General features: G+C 38.5%; 2 protein-coding genes and 1 pseudogene across 4 annotated transcripts; 2 read left to right on the top strand and 1 right to left on the bottom strand.

The window, feature by feature from the left end:
- Nucleotides 1–1,030: 1,030 nt before the first annotated feature.
- LOC309482409 (trace amine-associated receptor 13c-like) lies at nt 1,031–1,956 on the bottom strand (annotated as a pseudogene). The gene has a single exon. The product of its transcript is annotated as a trace amine-associated receptor 13c-like (transcript).
- An 8,123-nt stretch (nt 1,957–10,079) lies between these two features.
- Nucleotides 10,080–11,140, top strand: LOC309483010 (trace amine-associated receptor 13c-like; the record flags this gene model as incomplete). The annotated part of the gene is made up of 1 exon (XM_082148647.1): nt 10,080–11,140. The coding sequence occupies exon 1, from the start codon at nt 10,142–10,144 to the stop codon at nt 11,138–11,140; it is 999 nt and encodes a 332-aa protein (XP_082004773.1). The 5' UTR covers nt 10,080–10,141.
- A 415-nt stretch (nt 11,141–11,555) lies between these two features.
- stx7l (syntaxin 7-like) lies at nt 11,556–22,674 on the top strand. Of its 2 annotated transcripts, none has more exons than XM_082148662.1 (10): nt 11,556–11,647; nt 12,533–12,640; nt 13,149–13,218; nt 13,335–13,425; nt 13,872–14,009; nt 15,341–15,390; nt 18,063–18,159; nt 18,284–18,356; nt 19,999–20,081; nt 20,571–22,674. In XM_082148662.1, the coding sequence occupies exons 2-10, from the start codon at nt 12,562–12,564 to the stop codon at nt 20,664–20,666; spliced, it is 777 nt and encodes a 258-aa protein (XP_082004788.1). In that variant the 5' UTR covers nt 11,556–11,647; nt 12,533–12,561; the 3' UTR covers nt 20,667–22,674. The 2 variants fall into 2 exon arrangements, with proteins under 2 accessions (XP_082004788.1, XP_082004789.1); XM_082148663.1 differs by lacking the exon at nt 11,556–11,647 and adding an exon at nt 11,694–12,104.
- Nucleotides 22,675–22,723: the final 49 nt, after the last annotated feature.

The following is a 22,723-nucleotide window of genomic DNA, read 5'->3' as shown; positions in this document are numbered from 1 at the left end:
CAATTGGTTATGTAAAAGTGTGTATTATGGTTTTTCATAACCATCCATTTATTATTGCTTCCTCTTATAATTGATTTTAAATGTTGTGGTTGTGGTAGTAGATGTATAATGAAGATTTTAACTGAATTGTAGAATTTTCTATAAATGTCATGTCGGGACAAGCGGTCACAAATTGTTTGCTATTTTATCATAATGATTTTACTGTTGAAATTTTTCTGTGAAGCCCATGTGTTAATTCATTTGTTCTCATTGTGACTACTTACCCCATATAGTGTGACTACGTGCCTTGCTTTACTGACATACCAGTTATTAGTTTGATAATGATTCGAAAAAAGCTAGAATAGTGTTGTTCATATGTTAGCAGGCTAACTAATGTTTACCGACCTCCGCACCTGCAAAACGAAATAATGCGGAAATCGCAGCGCCTAAACTCACAAACACATTCATTTATTGACAGTTTTTATATTTACTGACACACACCAAACATACACCAAGAATGGTCAGGAAAATGACATTGTCGTATTGTTAAATAAATGTTCAGATCATGAGCTGTCAAAAACTAATATTGAATGAACTTCAGAACCAGCGACGTTTGTTCATCTCTTCACTGACTTTTCCCCGTAAAATTACTCTTAATTAAGTAAACACACTTGCACTGTGTATAATGACATGCCTTTTACTTTGATATGTACTTCCGATGTTCAGTTTACCTGGATTTCCTGAGTGAAACTCCGAACCCCTTAGCTGATTTCTTGACGCCCGAAGCACCTGATTTCTGTTCAATCTTCCGCGTGCGTTCAGGAACATGTATGATGCACTACATATTTTCATCATTAAAATTCACAAAGACAGTCACAGTAGGCTACTCTTCACACTCTAATATCTCCTAATTATAATGTATTTTATTTTTGCGAATTGTCATTCTTAACAAAGAGAATGAAGCATGTATAAAGATTGAAGATCATTTTTTATCAAAAGGCCAAGAAGATCACCAATGCAAACGTATTTTTGTAACAAATACATTTTCATATTAACAGTCTTCGTGAAACAAGTTAAACTGGTTAGTTGCTGTCTGCAGTATTTTTAAGCTAACAATAAGCTTCACTGACCTTTTGAACCAGGGGTAAGATATTGCATATATAAATGGATTAATGCATGAATTAGCGTAAAATAAACACAGTAAAGCAGAGACGCTCACAGATGACTTTTGAAATTGTTTCATATTAAGCATTCCTATATACCAGGGAACCCAGCAAATGAAATACACAAAGACAATTGTGCTTAATGTTCTTGTTGCCTTCACCTCTGATTTCCTGGAGGATTTTAGATTTTTCTTTTCTTTGTAAAGTTGGAGATGGATTTTGCTTGTCTCAAGGCCACTGTCAGAATTCTTACATACAGGATTAATATCACTATACACGGAGTAATGAAGCTCACTGTCAAGTCGGCTGAACCCCAGGCATTGCTGACAGCCACTGCATATTCTCTAAAACAGATCACAGTTGTCCCTGTCAGGTTTAAGTTTCCATAATTCACTGATACAAGATTATAAAAGATGGATGCAGCCCATCCTAAACTTATGCAGATCAGTGTTTTTCTCATTGTCATTTTGGACATATACAGGAGTGGATCACACACTGCAAAATAACGATCCACAGCCACAAGAACGATGTTGATGAGGGACACAGACACAAGAATGGACATAAATATATGAAAGATACAACAGTGCGACTTTCCCATATAAAAACACGAGTTAATGCTCCTGACGCTTTCAACCGGCATCACACAAATTCCCACCAAGAAGTCAGATACGGCCAGTGAGAGGATGAGGAGGTTGGTCGGTGTGTGAAGCTGCTTGAAAACTGTTATAGAGATGATGACAAGTAGGTTTCCACACACCGTCAGCACAGAGATTGTAGATATGTACAAGAAAAACAAGACATTGACATAATTCGAATGAAATTGCCAAATTCAATGCCTATGTGATATGGCTGCAGATCCAAAATCCTAAAGATGATTTCACTGCCAGTTTGCTTATATAAGTCCAATGACAGGTGTCATTTATGGGAGTGACCAAGAATTCTAAGCATTCTGCAGTCATCAGAGTTTACAATTACCATACCACTTCTACAATCTATTTTTATGTATCAATCTTATATTTTGTCATGTTGATAAAAAAAAGTAATATTGCAATTAAAATTAAATCCCCCGGTTACTCGGTTTCACAGACAAGGCTTTAAAGGGATAATTCACCCAAAAATTAAACTTCTGTCATCATTTACTCACCCTCAAGTTGTTCAAAACCTTTATGAATTTCTTTCTTCTGATGAACACAAAAGATCTTTTGAAGAAAGTTGGGGGCCTCATTGACTTCCCTAGTATTTTTTTCCATACTATGGAAGTTAATCAGGCCTATAAGGCCTAATCCTGGCCTAATCTAAACCCTGTCTGTGAAACCAGGCCTATACTATTTGTTTTGGATTTACTTATTGTGCTCTTGGATACATAATTGCAATTTAATTCCTGAATATTCCCTCCTAATAAAAAGGACTCAGACACACACAGGGTCCATTACCTTGTATCTTACGTTATGGCCCCGTAGAAGCAGTTTTTGTAAAAATAGGCTAACGATTGCGTCATAATCATGCGAATCTCTGTCGCACAGTAGAGATATTACCGTACGGAGGAGGAGAAGCTTGCGGGCAATCGGGGGGACGTGGAGGCAAAATGACAAAATAATTAATCAGAATACACTCCTGCTCCTAGCTCATATAGCTCCTACTCACACTCTCCGTCTTTGCAAGTTTCGGAAGGGAATGATTCAGATTTCTCTTGGCACAGCTACTAGAAGACAGACAGGTTGCTCAAGTCACATCTACGTCGTCAAGCTCAGTTTGAGTCTGCGCAGTACGGTCAGCCATCAGGAAGTGAGAGCTTCTAATTGACTTCACTTTTCTCCGTTGAATCCAATGGGGTCACTGTGTCCATTTATTTTACTGTCTATGCTTCTACGGGGCCATAATGTAAGATACAAGGTAATAGGCCTTTTTCACATAAGTTAGAACGCATTAGAACGCTTACAGTGAAAAGGAGTCAGGCTCGTACTCTTCACAGCTTCCCTGAAGAATCTACCGGCAATTACGGATGTTTTTCGACTTGTCGAGCTTCATTCAATCACTCCGCACTCAAAACAAAACAAATCTTTATTGTAAAAGTCATTTTAGATCATTTTAAGACTTTGTTTAAATCTTAATTTTATTACTGCAGTTGTGGCAGCATTATTTGGAGAAATAAAGTATGGTGATATCTTCCTGGAACACTAATTTGTGTCAACATTAACTAAAATGATATTATGACTTGAAAGTGAAAGGACGTAATAAAGGCTTCAATAATAGATTTAATACAATATGACGGGAAAGTAGCTTCATAATTTGTTAAACATACCTGGAAGAGGAGTGACTGCATAGTCATGACCTGCTCCAGCTTTTACCTCACTAACTATTTCGTCGTCTTGGGTGTCGTCAGAGTACGGAGCCGCATTGCTGCCACATATTATTTCCACTCAATTATGTCGTAAAAAAGACATGTTTTTTGTTAAAACGACAAATGTTCTAGGCCTTATAAGGACATGTGTAGTCATGTAAAAAATATGCCTTTATCCACATAAAATTGATATAGCCTATCATGTCTTTATCATACATACGTTCAAAAAGCTGAAGCAAATAGCAGCCCCTAATGGACATGTTAAAAGATCAAATTCTGTACACACCTGACCTTATTAATAAACCATACTATCCAACAGAAAAGCAGATGAGTCCAGAATATGAACGCAACACATTTAATTACACGTTAAGCGTTTTCCTGCCATAGAAACCCTTTATTATAAAGAAAACTCTTAACATGGCTTTCTATGGGAGGATGGCATTATGGTGCACAACAAATCCTTTAAATGGTATTCAATGCAAAACAAAAATGAAAAATATAAGTAGCCTATAAAATAAACATAAATTATTGTGGCATTAATTAGCTCACAAACAATATTTATTTAGCCTAGACGAGGCTAAAGCCTAGACGAATTTATTTAAAGAAAACAGCTTTGGGCGTTTATCTCTATTGTTGTGTTTCAGCCGCCCTTTTCAAACTGGCGCAGCACTTACTCGCCGTAGAAAATTCATGATTTGATTTGTTAAACATGAAGAGGACTTATCCATCTGGCATGGCCGCTCGCTCTAACGTTAACCTAGATAAATGTTCGCTTTCTTCTTTGGCTCTCAACGAAGGCGGTCGCATTTTTCTTCCCCTCCTCTCCCTTATCTCCCCTGCTTTGCTCCTCTCGTCTCGTCTAGTCTACTGTCTTGTACTTTGAGAGACTCTCGCCGCACTGCTCTCCAAACTAAGAAATTATGGATTTGATCAACTGGTCTCTCAACGCAATTGACACCATCTTCTCGACGAGAAGCTTGGGTTCGGGGGAACCTGACTGCCCTGCCGGAACGTTCGCAGCTGGCTACACGATGGACGCGTGGGAGAGGTGGCGGGTCGTGTGTCTGGCGGCTCTTTCCGTGGAGGACATTGAAGAAATCTACCTATTCGGAACCATGATAACAGGTTTTCTGCTGTTTGGATTAGGCATTGCCCTGGTTTATTGAGGAATTAAGAAGACGGTGACAGCTGTCCAAAACCCCACAAGGCTGCTCATCATGATTGAAGCAGTGGGCAGAGCTGTCAGCACTCAGACTGTGACTATGAACCACAATATGGATAACATCATGGAGAAGCTCACAGCTTTGCAAAGGCAAATGGATCGTTTCGGAGACCAAAATGGACCAGGAGCTGTGTAAATTGGAATGCGGCTACTCGTCCCAAGACCAAACAACCCCAATCTTATCTGCTTTCGGCCCCCCTCAACCAGCACTGGCATTGGCCGAGGCTGCTGCTGGAACAACAACTCCCCCGGAAGAGCACTGCAGCGAGACGCTCTTGCGTTCCTTCCCCCACTCCCCACTGACACCTGCTGATTGTTGACTCTGTCTGGGACCTGATCAAGGTTGACTCCATGCCAACTGCTGTGTATCGCTATGACATCCTGCGGACTGAGCCACCTAGATTAGGATGCCAGGCATAGCGACTCTCCAGGCCTACACATACACAAACTCTTACATATATACAGATATGCAATCACCCCCCAACCCCCATCCCTCGCCTTCGACGCTTTGTACCACCAGTCTGACAGGCGGGTCTGTGACCAGCGCCAAGAATGGCTGCAGGACCGGATGGCTGCTTGCCTGTGCTGGGTTACCTCCATCCCCCACTCCCCTCCCCTGTTGCAAGTCTTGTGTGTTCATGTTGTGTACTGATTATGTGCTAATGTTGCTGAGGTGTTTTTTACTGTTCCCAAACTGTACTCCTTACAGGAGCATAGTCTGGGGGTTGCCTTTTTTTCTCCTCACCTCTCCTCATGTTATGCTGTATTCTCTTCCTCAATGCTCTGTCTTCCTGTCCTGTCTACCCCCTTGTCATATTGTATGTATGTATGTATGTATGTATGGACAGGTTGATGGCTATGTTCACTGGTACTTGTGACTAAGTGACAATAAAGGCTACTACTACTACTACTATTATTAGGCGCATATCCGAGTGTTTTTGCGGAGTGTGGAGCGTGCTTAGCCTACTGCATGACATGGTGGAGGCGCCGGTGCCATACTCACTCGCATTTTCCTATCAACCAGGGCCGGTCCTTACCAATTTGCTGCCCTAGGCAAGATTTTACCTGGTGCCCCTTGCATCACAGCCTATTTCACCCCGTCATTGTGTTCATGATTATATAGACTATATATATATACTGTATATACTGTGTGTATATATATATATATATACACACATTACAGCCTAAACACAAATAGCAAGAGCATTACATCTAGCATTCAAGTCAAGTCACCTTTATTTATATAGCGCTTTTTATAATACAGATTATTTCAAAGCAGCTTTACAGTGATAACAGGAAAATAACGCAAAAAAGTTTGCTTCTCCTGTACAGCAGATCTAGAATAAAATAGTGTCATAGTCCAGCTTAAGTAAGTTAAGTGATGGTTTATTTTTGTTGTAAATAAGTTATTAATTTAGTTAATTTAAATATAGCCACTCTGGATAAAACAGTGATGTCATTGTCCAAATGTCATTCATGCACAAACTATTCATGGAGAACAAGCAAAAGTGTTTGTTTTCCAGTTGATGGTAGCAATCTTCCACTAAACTATGGCACGTTTCATGTTTTTCCACACAGCCTTGTGGTACAACGGTGTTCATTGTGATGATGGATGAGCAATGGTTATCCAGCCGGACATGTTGGGGCCAGCTGGTCAGGAAGTCCAGTAACCAGTTGCACATGAGTGAACTGATGCCTAGGTCTGTGAGTTTCCTGATGAGTTGTTAGGGGATGATTGTATTGAACGCTGAACTTAAGTCTATAAACAGCATTCTGGCATAGGTGTTTTAATTGTTCAGGTATGAGAGGACAGAGTGCAGCGCTATGGAGACTGCATCCTCTGTGCTCCTGTTCTGACGGTATGCAAATTGATGGGGTCCAGAGTGGGGGGGAGACAGGATTTGAGGTGTGCTAGGACCAGCTGCTCTAAGCACTTAGTGATGATTGGGGTGAGGTCTACTGGACGGTAGTCATTGAGGCTTGATGGGTTGGAGTTTTTGGTTATCGGAACGATGGAGGTGGATTTGAAGCAGGCCGGTACCACAGCATGGGCGAAGGACAGATTGAATATGTCCGTCAGCACTCCTGCCAGCTCCCCAGAACATGCTCTGAGAACAACGCCCAGGGATGCCATCAGGACCTGCAGCCTTGTGGACATTAATTCTACTCAACACCGCTCCTACATCGGTGGGGGAGAGAGTCAGTGGTTGGTGGTCTGGAGTCACCTCTGCCTTAGTTGCAGTTGTTGGGTTCCCCCGCTCAAAACGAGCATAAAAGTTGTTGAGCTTGTTGAGGAAGGAGACATCAGAGGATGCGGGGGAGGGTTTGATGGTCCTGTAGTCTGTGATGATCTGGAGTCCTTGCCACATACGTCGGGGGTTGGAGTTGGAGAAGTGTTCTTCTACCTTCCCTTTGTAGAGGTGTTTGGCATTTTTGATGCCCCTCTTCAGCTTAGCCCTGGCTGTACTGTAGGCCTGTGCATCCCCTGACCTGAAGGCGGTATTGCGGGCCTTCAGGAGGAGACGGACATCCCGGTTCATCCAAGGCTTCTGGTTGGGATACATGATGATCTGTTTCTGGGTGGTGACACTGTGTGTAGTCGTGGAGATGTGGTCCAGTACAGATGTGGCGTACTGGTCCAAGTCTGTTTGGATGAATTTATTCCAGTCTGTGTTTTTGAACCGGTCCTGGAGCACAGCGTCTGTCCCCTCTGGCCACACTTTTATTATCCTCACAGTGGGTTTCACACGTTGGATGAGTGGTGAGTACCGAGGTGTGAGGAACAGGGAGAGATGGTCCGATTGTCCAATGTGGGGGAGGGGTGTTGTTTTGTATGCTCCAGACATGTTAGAATAAACATGGTCCAAAGTCTTGTCCCCTCTGGTGTGACAGGAGACACGTTGGTGAAATCTGGTTGAAATCTGGTTGAGTGGTTAAAGTCACCAGCAACAATAAAAGCAGCCTCAGGGTGTTTATTCTGGTGTTTGCTAATGGCTGCATAAAGTTCTTTCATAGCCAGCTTAGCATTAGCATCCGGGGGGATATACACTGCAGTGAGTATGATGGAAGTGAGTTCTCTAGGGAGATAATAAGGTCTGCATTTGACCATTAAAAACTCCACATTAGGTGAGCAGTGACTCGGTAGTAGCAGAGTTCATGCACCAAGCATTGTTAATATAAATGCACAAACCTCCACCTCTGGTCTTGCCGGAGTCGTCTGCTATCCTGTCGGCTCGGTGTGTGTGACGTCCTGCCAACTCAATAGCATTTTCCGGGCAGCTGCTGTTTAGCCATGTTTCGGTGAAAATCATGACATTTGAGTCCATAATCCGTCTGTTGTTGGTGATGGAGAGCCGTATTTCATCCATTTTGTTTGCCAGAGAACGGACATTGGCGAGGAGAATGCTGGGTAAAGGGAGCCAGTGTGGTGTTAGCTTTAGCTTAGCTCGTAGCCCTCGGCGCCTACCCCGCCTTTGTTTACTTTCTCGGCGCCGCCTGCGTGCACTTCCGCCTGGCCGGGAAGAGTGAGCCGCCTCCGATGTTCTGGAGATCTCTGGGATGAGTCGGAGATCGGCGATAAAACTATTGGAGTTTTGAGTCCAAATGTCCAGAAGCTCCTGTCTGCTGTAGGTCAGCAACGCACAGCAATTCGGGATGAATAATCCAGTCAAGAGTAGATAAAAAAACGCTAAATAACAGATTCTGGAGAGACGCTGAGCCTCGCGTTGTTCACGTGCCGCCATCTTAGTGTAAAACATCTGGTCTAAAACATCGCCATCTTGCCGGAAGTTTAGACCCACACACCCGAGGGAGCGGAAGTAGAACGGAAGTAGAGTCTTGCACCGAGCGAATAACCCCAAGGGGGTAATCCAGCATCCAGAAAGCGTACCTTCTATGGGGGCATCCATTGGCTAACAAGCCATCACCTGCTGTTAGCATTCCATTGACTCCCATTCATTTTGGCGTCAATTTGACAGTGAATAACTTTACATCTGAGGCATTTAAAGACTCTATTTGACCATTGTTTATTTCTAAAGAAACACGACAATGTATAAAAGGCTCCATTACCTTGTATCTTATGTTATGGCCCCGTAGAAGCCGTTTTTGTAAAAATAGGCTAACGATTGTGTCATAACTACGCAACTCTCTGTCGCACAGTAGAGAAATTACCGTATAGACAGGAGGAGAAGCTCGGGGGGATGTGGAGGCATGAAGTCCGATAAAGTCATCGGACAGCTACTAACATTAGAATTATATTCTCTTGAATTTTGATATGGCCGACACACGACCAAAGAGACGACGTTCCGATGAACAAATAGCAAAGAAGAGGGAAAAGGAGAAGGAATGCGCAAAGGGAGGCGGAGTGGACGGGATGAGGAGGAGGGAGGGTCGAGCTAGCCTCCGTTTTGTTTGACAATACTTCAACGGTCAACAAGAAGTGACGTCACCCAACATCGCTTAGAGCACCTTTAAAAGCCTTATATAATGTCAAATATCATGCACTGATGAAAGTTAACAGATATTCACAAAAAAACGTATTTACTAACCTTTTATTGTTTTTGAGAATGAAATCAAGTAGCTGAACAATTCTAATATCTCAAAAAATTAAGAAAACTGTGATCCTCTGCTTTCTTATTACAGTGCTAATAGCTCGTTTTGTTATACTGTAAGTAGCTGATCTGTGTGTGTGTGTGTGTGTGTGTGTGTGTGTGTGTGTGTGTGTGTGTGTGTGTGTGTGTGTGTGTGTGTGTGTGTGTGTGTGTGTGTGTGTGTGTGTGTGTGTGTGTGTGTGTGTGTGTGTGTGTGTGTGTGTGTCTGAGTCCTTTTTATTAGGAGGGAATATTCAGGAATTAAATTGCAATTATGTATCCAAGAGCACAATAAGTAAATCCAAAACAAATAGTATAGGCCTGGTTTCACAGACAGGGTTTAGAAGCAGGCCAGGATTAGGCCTTATTGGCCTCATTAACTTCCATAGTATGGAAAAAAAATACTAGGGAAGTCAATGAGGCCCATCAACTGTTTGGTTCCCAACATTCTTCAAAAGATCTTTTGTGTTCATCAGAAGAAAGAAATTCATACAGGTTTTGAACAACTTGAGGGTGAGTAAATGATGACAGAAGTTTAATTTTTGGGAGAATTATCCCTTTAAAGCCTTGTCTGTGAAACCAGAGGATTTCATTTTAATTGCAATATTACTTTTTTTTTATCAACCTGACACAATATAAGATTGATACATAAAAATAGATTGTAGTAGTTGTATGATAATTGTAAACTCTGATGACTGTAGAATGCTTAAAATTCTTGGTTACTCCCATAAACGACACCTGTCATTGGACTTATATAAGCAAACTGGCAGTGAAATCATCTTTAGGATTTTGGATCTGCAGCCATATCACATAGGCATTGAAGTTTAAAGCAGTGAAGACTTTCTCCATGGAATATCTTGAGCATCACTGCTTTCCCACCTGGAATACAAGCTGCTCTCTGGACTTTCATTCGAATTATGTCAATGTCTTGTTTTTCTTGTACATATCTACAATCTCTGTGCTGACGGTGTGTGGAAACCTACTTGTCATCATCTCTATAACAGTTTTCAAGCAGCTTCACACACCGACCAACCTCCTCATCCTCTCACTGGCCGTATCTGACTTCTTGGTGGGAATTTGTGTGATGCCGGTTGAAAGTGTCAGGAGAATTAACTCATGTTTTTATATGGGAAAGTCGCACTGTCGTATCTTTCATATAATTTTTTCCATTCTTGTGTCTGTGTCCCTCATCAACATCATTCTTGTGGCTATTGATCGTTATTTTGCAGTGTGTGATCCACTCCTGTATATGTCCAAAATGACAATGAGAAAAACACTAATCTGCATAAGTTTAGGATGGGCTGCATCCATCTTTTATAATCTTGTAACAGTGAATTTTGGAAACTTAAACCTGACAGGGACAACTGTGATCTGTTTTAGAGAATGTGCAGTGGCTATCAGCAATGCCTGGGGTTCAACTGACTTGATAGTGAGCTTCATTACTCCGTGTATAGTGATATTAATCCTGTATGTAAGAATTCTGACAGTGGCCTTGAGACAAGCAAAATCCATCTCCAACTTTACAAAGAAAAGAGTCTCTCAGAAAAATCTAAAATCCTCCAGGAAATCAGAGGTGAAGGCAACAAAAACATTGAGCACAATTGTCTTTGTATATTTCATTTGCTGGGTTCCCTGGTATATAGGAATGCTTAATATGAAACAATTTCAAAAGTCATCTGTGAGCCTCTCTGCTGTACTGTGTTTATTATACGCTAATTCATGCATTAATCCATTTATATATGCAATATCTTACCCCTGGTTCAAAAGGTCAGTGAAGCTTATTGTTAGCTTAAAAATACTGCAGACATCAACTAACCAGTTTAATTTGTTTCATGAAGACTGTTAATATGAAAATGTATTTGTTACAAAAATATGTTTGCATTGGTGATCTTCTTGGCCTTTTGATAAAAAAAAAAATTAAAATAAAAAAAAACTTCAATCTTTATACATGCTTCATTCTCTTTGTTAAGAATGACAATTCGCAAAAATGAAAGACATAATTAGGAGATATCAGAGTGTGAAGAGTAGCCTACTGTAACTGTCTTTGTGAATTTTAATGATGAATAAGCCTAATTAACACATGTGGAAATAACATAGCCTAATATTAAAGTCTACTTCTTATTTGCTAACTAGTTTGCCCACACACACACACAAAAAAAACCCCACAAGAACAAGTTATGATTTATTTTTTAACTAAGGTAAGTGTTCTATATTGAGAGACAGCTATAAAATATTTGCGACTGAAAATGTGTAGTGCATGTTCCTGAACGCACGCGGAAGATTGAACAGAAATCACGTGACTCAGGCGTCAAGAAATCAGCTGCGGGCTCAGAGTTTCACTCAGGAAATCCAGGTAAACTGAACATCGAAAGTACATATCAAAGTAAAAGGCATGTCATTTTACACAGTGCAAGTTTGTTGACTTAATTAAGAGTCATTTTACGGGGAAAAGTCAGTGAAGAGATGAACAAGCGTCGCTGGTTCTGAAGTTCATTCAATGTGAAAGTCTTTGACAGCTCGTGTTTCTGAACATTTATTTTACAATACGACAATGTCATTTTTCTGACCATTCTTGGTGTATGTTTGGTGTGCGTTAGTAAATATAGAAGCTGTCTAACTTTATAATAAATGAATGTGTTTGTGAGTTTAGGCGCTGTGATTTCCGCATTCTTTCGTTTTGCAGGTGCGGAGGTCGGTAAACATTAGTTAGCCTGCTAACATATGAACAACACTATTCTAGCTTTTTTCGAATCATTATCGAACTAATAACTAATGTGAGTAAAGCAAGGCACGTAGTCACACTATATGGGGTAAGTTGTCACAATGGGGACCATGAGGTAACACATTAGGCTTTATAGAAAAATTTCAACAGTAAAATCATTATGATAAAATAGAAAACAATTTGTGACCGCTTGTCCCGTCATGACATTTATGAAAAATTCTACATTTCAGTTAAAATCTTCATTGTGCTATTGTATGAATGTATGAACTATAGCACACAGATACATTTTAATGTTACTGGAGGACAGAATTCACAAAGCAAAACATTTTAAATAAGCAATTTAAAGCAATATAGCCTATGTGAAAAAAATATATTATGTAATGATTTATATATCAATATATAGAGAATGTGAACCTTATATATATATATATATATAGCTACTATATATTTATACATACAGAAAAAGAGATAGTATCCCTGAGAGTAAATGTGATTTAACATCAGTAATCTTTCTAGGTTTGGTGACTCATTCTGTGATCTCCATCATGTCTGGGTCAAGCGGAGTTGATGCAAATTTGCTGGCACAGAATATAAGTTCAAATATCCAGAGAATAACACTGCTGAGTGAGTAAATTTTACTCAATACCTCTTTATTTATGTGATGTGTGGACTGTTTGCATAAATGTTACATAAAAAGTGTGAGTTTGAATCACTGGTTTTGCCAAATACATTTTAAATAACCATCCACTTTGGCCTAAAACTAACTAGAAAACTGCTGATTAAGTCCTTGCAAGGAACAAGACCATTTTAAACTACTACATTATGTCTAGATTAGTCTTCACCTGGGCGTTTAACTTCACCTGGGAAAAGTTAATTGTCCGGTTTCTGTTGTCACAACTTTAGTTACTTGTGAAGTTAGCGTGCATTGCACATAAATGTTCGCCATATTTATGTTATGCAGTTTAATTAGAAAATCTACATGTACTTACCACAACATGTAAAATCAATTATAAGAGGAATCAATAATAAATGGATGGTTATGAAAAACCATAATACACACTTTTACATAACCCAATAGCATGGGAGGTGTGCTTAAAAGTGGTTATCCAGTCTTGCCTTTTTTTTTCCCCAGCTAATGAAATCCAGCAGATGATGAGACATTTTGGAACAGCACAAGACACGACTATCCTGCGACAAACATTGTGAGTCGAATACAAGCAGCTAGTTCCCTTCCCTTTAATTTATCACATATAAAATAAATAAAACAGTTATATATGTAAATGCAAATATATTTGTTTTTATTTGTCAAAACATACAGACAGGAGAAACAGCAGAATGTCAATCATCTTGCTAAAGTGACAGATAAATACATGAAAGACTTCAGCTCTTTACCTGTGAGCCCAGAACAGGTACAGAAATCAAACTGTCCCACTGTATTACCTCATATTCACCACATATACATACAATAATTCCTATGAAAGCACTTAAATAGACTTTTGTATTGTAGAATTAGTATATGGTCGAACATTCAGCGTCCATAACCTTCTGATTTATAAGTAAAGAAATACAAATATTCAGTGTTGGGATAGGGCTTAAACATTGACATATAACAGTATTAAATTAAAGGGACAGTGCACCCCAAAATTTAAAATTCTGTCATCATTTATTCACCCTCATGTTGTTCCAAACCTGCATGACTTTATTTTATTCTGTGGAACACAACAGAATATATTTTGAAGAATGTTGATAACTAAATGGCTTTGGATTACCATTGACTTTACCAAATTACAATTTTTGGGTGAACTATACCTATACCAGTACAGTTCAAATGTGACGTTCCTCTTTTCTTACACAGCGGCAAAGAAAAATCCAGCGAGAGCGTCTCATCACTGAATTCTCCAACGCACTGGGTGTTTTCCAGAAAGTTCAGCGTGAGGTAGCAAAGAAAGAGAAGGAGTTTGTGGAACGTGTCCGTGCGAGCTCAAGAGTTTCAGTAAGTTTCATCTTTAACAATTGTAATGAAAGAATTACATAAATAAATTGATATTATCCACCTAATTGAAGGTAAAATGCTTTGTTGATTTATACAGACACGAATACCTAACGTGTAAAGAATCAGAATCAGAATCAGAATCAGAAAGAGCTTTATTGCCAAGTGTGCTTGCACCCACAAGGAATTTTTCTTGGTACTGAAGCTTCCAGTGCACATATACAAATACAAATACAACAAGAAACATAGTAATACAAATTCTAAGAATAAAATATATTTAAAAAAAATAAAATAAAAATAGTATAAAAAGTTAAAAAAAAAGGGGTCACAGTTGGGTTTAGTCTGAATAAACATTTACAGATTATGAACATATTTACAGTATTTTGAGAAGTATGAATAATATAAATATAAATATCACCTGAGTTAAAGAATATTACACTAGACAGTGGGAGTCTAGTGCATGTTACAGATTATGAACATATTTACAGTATTTTGAGTAGTATGAATAATATAAATATAAATATCACCTGAGTTAAGAGAATATTGCACTAGACAGTGGGAGTATTGCACTTAAAGGCCAGTTTCTATAGTCCATTTCTTTGATAGTAATACACACTACTTAAATCCACGTTTCCCCAGTTAGGATGCATCTAGTCTTGTGTAGCCAGACCTTCAGACTGACAGCAGAAGGTCTGGACTGCATCGCAGCTTTTATTGGCCAAGGACCGCACAAGAGGCCATCTGACATGTAAAGCAACCAATCACAGTTTGTTTTGTTCAGCATCATGTTCAGCTTCATGTTTAGGGGCGTGAAAATGTAACATCAATGTCTTTACGATACAGACCGTAGTGCATATATTAAATTATTCCTTAAAGAATGTTGTGCAAGTTTACTGCAACAATGGAGCCATGGACTTTACATATTTTTGAAAATCCAGTGTTTAGTTGACACTGTTCAGCGCTTATTGTCACAGTTGTAAACTCGACGGCTTTCTTCTACCATGAGGAGGTTTGGCATCATGACTGCTTTCCAGGCGGACCGTTAAAGAACACGCTGCACGTCTAATTCAACCAATCAGATGACGACTTCGAAACTTCCGAAGTGTTTCCCATTTTGTGTGCTTTAGCCAACGGTCCATGGGCATGATGTCTGAAGCTGAGACTAGGATGCATCTAATATAGTATGATTGAGAATCACAATTTAGTTGCAGTATCATTCTATACTGCAGATGATAGTTGGCTTCAACTATAATGATGTTTTTTCTGAGTAATAAAAGGTGGTGGCATATTGGCATGTTGCAGATTTCTCAAATAATTCTCTTTCTGCCCTACAGGCTGGTGATCTAAATGATGACTTTGGAGGAATTGCGTCACCCTTTAAAAGGTTAGACACTGACTTTAAGATGCCCCATTATGCTTTTCGGACATTATCTTTTAAGTTAGAGTTGGAAACATCTTGAAAAAAATATATTTTTCCACAAATTGTGTATGCATGCAAATTGTATAATATCCAAGGTAAACACTTCTAGTAATTTTGCAGTTAAAGGGATGGTTCGGAGTAAAATCAACCTAGGGTCCTTTGCACCATGACCTCGAGCAAAACACCCCCCCAGAAGCCTTTTTTCCCTTGGTCGAACATTATTAAAGTTAGAGCTTATTTTGAAATATCAGCCGGATGGTTTAGTGCAGGCCCTAAAGGATCCTAGGATGTATCTCGTAAATTACCCCTACTAATAATGCCCAGAATGGTACCAAACTTATACGGTAGTACAAATAGGTTCTGTACTCATAAAACGAGGCATTGGAAAGTTTGTAAGTACATCAGGAGTTTATTTAAATAACACTTGCCTGACGGCTCATGCTACTGCTAACCCGGATGTCGACGTCACTTCAGTGGTTTGGGAAAAGCACGTAAAAGTACTGGCAGAAAGCAATGCATAAGGATGTAGTGTAACGACGCCAAGTTCCAGGAATGCACTAATATTTTGTTGGTAGTACCAGTTTATAACAATTATTAGTTAACACTTCGGAAAAAATAATAATTTGTCGTTACACTACATCCTTATGCATTGCTTTCTGACAGGACTTTTACGTGCTTAGTGCTTAGTGAAACTAAACCAGCAGTTCTGAGGTAAATTTCCCAGGATTATTATTACGATAGTTTTATTCCTCACAGCATAGCAAGACGACGTAGAGTACATTAAGCTGATTAAACTTGATGTGTTTTATCGAGATGATGTGGGCGTTCACAGGTTTGCATGGATTGCCTCAGATCATTTGCGTTTCAATAGCGCGCGCTCTCCGTAGGCGTGTTCACATTAGCAGATAATGAGCTGAAATGAGAATGACTGACATCTCTCTCTTTTCATACAGATTACATAAACAGAGAATATTTGTTTTTTATATAAATTCATTTAAAAGAAGAGAATTCAAGCTTTATAAAGACAGATTCAAGTTTAATATATACAAATTTGGTTGTTCTAGTCCAAATAGTCTATGAGTAACTGAGAGAAATGCAAAAAGTGTTGCAACTGTCCCCGGTCTCCCCTAGGTCTCCAGGAACAGGAGTGGGCCCCCCTGATTTAGTGTGTAATATATCTGTTTGTTAATGTAAAATGCACGATGAATGAAGTTATTGTCTCCCAAAAGAAAGAATTGAGTAATTTCAGTGTTCCTGCACGAACCTACGTAAGTTTGTAACAAATTTGCATAATGCCAGCCTATGGTCTTCATTGGCTGCCCGCGAACGTATACTTTGACTTGCCCTGAAACGCTGTAGTTGTAGCTGAGGCCTAGAAGAATTTGATTCTTGTTGTCGACATCTCGAGAAGACGCTGTTTTCTGCGCTGTGAAAGCACATTTCACTTTGCATGCACTTTTAAAGGATGAGGACCCGCACTCGTCCTTAAAGGGTTAGTTAACCCAAAAATGAAAATTACCCCATGATTTACTCACCCTCAAGTCATCCTAGGTGTACATGACATTGTTCTCTCAGATGAATACAATCGGAGTTATTAAAAAAATGCCCTGGCACTTCCAAGCTTTATAATGGCAGTGAATGGCAGTTTATGGTTTTGAAGTCCATCAAAGTGGCAGACGGCCGTACGCATACTACGCAAGTCGACTTGCGCCACAAGAATAACCAGTGACACTTGTATGACGTAGGATGTAGGAGTATCGTAAGTTTAGATGCCTCTCGCGGTTCAAACAAACAGTGCTGGGCAAAAAACTCAAGCTCCTCCGACATTTCTCTTTCTGGTGTTTTGTTTTGCTCTATCCTCTGCGCTTCCGCGTTCGTCATTACATTGTGTGTCGGGTCAGGGCTTCAGATGCGTACGGCCGTCTGCCGGAAGCTAGTCATGTTAGTTGATAAAGTTTTAAATATGGATCTTTTTCTTACACAAACACATCGATTCACTTCAGAAGGCCTTTATTAACCCCCCGGAGCCGCCGTGTGGATTACTTTTATAATGGATGGATACACTTTGATGGACTTCAAAACCATAAACTGCATAAACATAAACTTAAATTTTTTAATATAACTGCGACTGTATTCGTCTGAAAGAAGAATGTCATATACACATAGGATGGCTTGAGGGTGAGTAAATCATTGGGTAATTTTAAATTTTGGGTAAACTAACCCTTTAACATTGTGTTTACAAGTGCTGAGGAAGCCTCTGGAGCTGAAATTCAGATATGGTAATGGACGTTTAGTTTTCAACACGCACTGTAAGTGGTCGACCAATCACAACAGACTGAGCCATCTGACCAATCAGAGTAGAGCAGGTTGTCGGAAAGGAGGGATTTAGAGAGACTGGATCCTTTATCGAACCTTTTCAGACACTGTGAGAGAAGAAGAGATGTTGCAATGTATATTATGAGAAAATTAAAGTGATTTTTGACCTTGGAGCGGATGCATGTAAACCTATTGTTGAACTCAAAAACAAAATGAAGAACCTTTAAAATGGCATAATAGGGGAACTTTAAATGAATCTCTGCTGTTTTGTCAGATTTATACATAAAAAAAAAAAACCTGTTCTCTCTGTGTTTTTTTAGTGAGATTCAGGCTCAAACTCAGAGCTATGAGGAGAACTTCACAGAAGAAGATCTGCATCTCATTCAGGAGAGAGAATCAGCAATCAGACAGCTGGAGGTGAGACTCATTCAAACCCCAACTCATCAAAGAACTACTAATCTTACAAGTGATAAGCATTGTGCTAATGTAATACAATTTGAATAGTTTAGGCATGTGTAAAACACACTCTCTTGTTTTTCAGTCGGACATTACAAATATTAATGACATCTTCAGAGATCTGGGCATGATGGTGCATGAACAGGGAGACATGATTGGTAAGATCTCAAGAGAGATATAACTCGTTTTTTACACTTTTTACACTCAAAACTGAGTGGCAACCACGCAAAACTCTTCTCACATAATGCTAGGTTATACAAGAAGGTTGCCAGGGCAATGCTAAATGGTTACTGACCCAAGTCAAAATAGTTGACTCCCGAATATATTGGGTTTTTCAAAATAATGAGTCCAAATAAACTGTTTCAAAAGTTTGCTGGTGGACACTTGAGTTTGGATGACATAGTGCCGGTCCTCCCTATACGCAAAGTACGCTAGTTGCGTAGGGCCCCCAAACCACCAGGGGGCCCCTTTGCTCTCAAATAGCTTTAATAGTTTCAATCCAATTTTAAAGACTAGGGCTGTGAGATTAATAGAAGTTGAATCAGTTTTGTTTTTGATTTTGGCTTCCAACGATTATGAAAATGCGTTGTCAAGTGGTGTGCTGTTGCCTTTCCTATGTCCTTCCTAACATCCAAATGAGTTAAATCATGTAACGTCACTGCCGTGATATACAGTCTCCCTCCTGCCGGACATGCATGAAGCTAAAAAAGTTGCAAATTGGACACTATTCCCCAGGCGGCTTTCAACAGAACAGATGGGGGTCTTTTTTTTCACACTGACAGAGGCCCGCTCTCACAGTTTTGCTTAGGGCCTCCAGAAGTCTAGGACCGGCACTGGGAAGACAGCATTCACTATACAAACTGAACACTGATGTCTAGTCAACTTAGGTCTCTCCAAATGCTTTAATGTGCTGATGTGTACTTTAATTGTTGAAAAGTAAACACATGTAGGCTGTCCTGTGACTAATGAGCCACAATCTTGTGGACCGTAAATAAAACTCTCCTTCTCTCAGGGTTAGTGTTATTTTCTAGATCTCTACAGCATCTGTCTATTAACTGGACAACATTATTTTAGATTTTTTTCTGTATAATTGCATCGAACACAGAGCAGATCCAGGCCTGGAGATCTCTCTCTCTCTCTCTCTCTCTCTCTCTCTCTCTCTCTCTCTCTCTCTCTCTCTCTCTTTTATTTATATATATACTCTTATATATATAATATATACTAATATATATTATAAATAAGTATAATACTTGTTTAATAATTATATTAAATATATTTCAAATAAAATAAAATCTGTGGTGTTTTGTTTAGACTCGGCTCTGAGGGAGTGTGTGTTTAGTGATGAAACTCTTCAACAGAAAAGTGCAATTAAAGGTGTTAAAGGGAAAAGCAGATGTTGATAATGAAGACCTGCGAGGCTTCACACACACCAGCTCAGTGGGACTGTTTGTTCAAGCACTAAACTTTTAATGACACGAGCTATTAGCAAGCACCTATTGGTGTTGTTTACATATGTGATATTTCATCCAATTTACAACCGTTTGCATCATTGTTTGTGCTACCCACCAAAACTTTGAGATGCATAACTGAATGAATGATGAAATATTGCTCACTAAGGGATTTTGAATGAAATTCTGAGGGACTGTGCATTATCCTTAAACAACATTTTTGTTTTAAATGGAGAATAATATTTTTTTGATGCAAATAATGGAGTCAGAATATTTGATCAGTTTTCACTGTAGGAAAGAAATTCATTTTGTGTTTAACCCTGAGATGTTTTATCTCCCTCTCGTCTTGCAGACAGTATAGAGGCCAATGTATCGACCACAGAGATCCATGTGCAGTCAGCAACACAAAATCTGAATAGAGCAGCAAGTTACCAGGTACATCATTTACTCACCCTCACGTTATTTCAGACCAGTAAGGCTTTATTTCTTCTGTGAAGCACAAAAGGAGAAATTCATCTAAATGAAAGTAGGTGGACACTGTCAAGCTCCAAAAAGCCCAAAAATGCACCATGAAAATAGCCTATATGACTTCTGCACTATATTTCAATTCTTCACAATAGCTTCCAAGTCATAGAAACAAATGCAAATTTAAGTTGTAATTTGCTTGAAAGCTTCCCTTGCACTCATGTGTTTGAGTTCTTGTACTTGTATGGCCTACGCTTATGCTACTCGTATGCTACTTTTTTACTGTTTTATTGTATATTGCAGCTTAAGTATATTGCATTAATACCTTTTTATATTTATATAATATTTTTTTAAATAAATTGCTATAATAAATTAAATGTACTGTTTTTAAAAAATGCTAAATCGACAACAATTAATATGATTATTATAATAGTGACTCATTTCTTCTGCTCCCTGTAGACGTCATTCCGCAAGAAGATTTTCATCTTCATCGCTATTCTGGTTGTGGTGGCTGTCATTATTGGTTTGATTGTCTGGGCGTCTCAGAAAAAATGAATGTGTGTCAACTCCATCTGATGCCCCACAGCATTTGCACTGGCATGTTGTTAATGACTTGCAGAGGTTTGTCACCAAGAGAAGCTGCCTTGACTTGACTTTTAGCTGCAGTTAAGATATTGTCATTAATGGAATATTTAATAACAGTTTAACTCTATGAAGGGCATCTTTGGTGTGATATCCATTTCCACAGAAAATATTTTTTTTAGTTTTTAAAGTAAAAAACAATGCATTGAGTTACAACATTCCACAGAGACTGTACATAAAGCTTAATTCACCCAAAAATTTAAATTCTTTCATCATTTAGCCTACTCACCCTCAAGTTGTTCCAAACCTGTATGAGTTTCTTTCTTCTGTTGAACACAAAAGAAGATATTTTGAAGAATGTTGGTAACCAGAAAGTTAACGGCACCCATTGACTTCCATAGTATTTTTTTCCATTCTATGGAAGTCAATGGGGCCCATCAACTGTCTGGTTACCAACCTTCATGAACACTCGGTTATCTTTGTTGTTTTTTTCCATTTTTTTTCATGGACTTTTAGTTTGTCACTTTGCCTTTATCTTTGTGAAATACCTGAGTTTGTTGTCATTAAAGGACCCTTTTTGTTTATTGAACCCTTTTTGGACTCTCCTTCATCCTCATCTTCTTCATCTTGTGACACTAACATTCTTCAAAATATCTTCTTTTGTGTTCAACAGAAGAAAGAAATTCATACCAATTTGGAACAACTTGAGGATAAATAGATGACAACATTTTCATTTTTGGGCGAACTATCCATTTAACTTGTTTAACCTAGAAAATTATTTTAACATTGCCACTGTTAACCAATAATGATGCCATTGCCAGCTCTGTGCATCTTCCACCCATCTGAATTGTTCTAGAAGCAAGCATTCCTTATAGTAAAATGGCCTAAAGATAAATTTTCCATGGTTGAAAATGGCACAAATGAATGTTTTTCTATCTCTGTCAGTCAGTATAAAACTGCTGCTATAAAGATGTTTAAGGGCACTTGACCTTTAAACTGTTTTCAAACACTTTATTTGAAGAAAGACACTGTGAATACACTGCCAGTCAAAACATTAGATACTTTACACTTGAAACTATTTCTCATCATCTTAACTTTTTGATCTGAAGGCTTTTGCTTAAATGTTCAAAATGAGTTTTGTAGACAAATAGAAATTGTGTTTATGCATAAATATCTATGCAATAATAAAAAATGTATAATATTACAAACTTTTATAAAATTATATTAACTACGACTTTTGCCTCAATAAACTCCTAATTACTGCTTATTAATAGTCAGTAAGGTAGTTTATTAAATTAAGGTATTGGGTGGATTAAGGGATGTAGAATATTGTCATGCAGAATAAGGCATTAATATGTGCTTTATAATTACTAATAAACAGTTAATATTCTAGTAATTTGCATGCTAATAAGCAACTAGTTCATAGTAAGAATTGGACCCTAAACTAAAGTGTTACCGAAAGTTTTTTTTGTTTTTTTTTTACCTTATGGTCACTACATAATTTACTTCCATTTGTTGTTTCATAGCTATAATGACTTTACTATTCATCTAAAATATAGAAAATAGTCATAAAGAATGAGTAGAAAATTTTGACTGGTAGTGTCCGGTTCATTCAGGTCCAATGTGTAAGTACATTTATATATGCAAATGAAAAGGTTGCACTCTATTTTTTAATTTTTGTATTTTTAAATCCAACTTTGTCGTTTTAAAAATGAGTAATAATTATACATATTTGTGAATCTCAAGCACAAAGCCATAACAATTTTATGGATTACAGAAATGTTCAGCTCATTATATTACCCTGAAAAGCCTCTCATATCCAGGAGAATGTAAAGCTTACTGCATGATATGTAGATGAATTCTTAATGCATGTCGTGTTTCCCAATTCCTTTTAATCTTATTAATCATGAACCATGTATCCTGTCTCACTGTGCCAAAACTAAAATTATTCTGCAATGATTTAAAATTTACAATGTTACTACATTTTTGTCTGTCTCTATGATGTTGTTTTACACAAATGTTAAATAACC

This window comes from Leuciscus leuciscus (genome assembly GCF_965113295.1).
Source record: "Leuciscus leuciscus genome assembly, chromosome: 19".
Taxonomy (NCBI): domain Eukaryota; kingdom Metazoa; phylum Chordata; class Actinopteri; order Cypriniformes; family Leuciscidae; genus Leuciscus; species Leuciscus leuciscus.
This window is presented reverse-complemented; position numbering and strand designations above follow the sequence as displayed.

What these genes read in the sequence shown, in the direction of transcription:
- stx7l (XM_082148662.1), top strand. Translation starts at nt 12,562, where the DNA reads ATGTCTGGGTCAAGCGGAGTTGATGCAAATTTGCTGGCACAGAATATA. An exon ending in ACTATCCTGCGACAAACATT is followed by an intron (nt 13,219 to 13,334) that starts GTGAGTCGAATA and finishes CAAAACATACAG; the next exon opens with ACAGGAGAAACAGCAGAATG. An exon ending in ATTGCGTCACCCTTTAAAAG is followed by an intron (nt 15,391 to 18,062) that starts GTTAGACACTGA and finishes GTGTTTTTTTAG; the next exon opens with TGAGATTCAGGCTCAAACTC.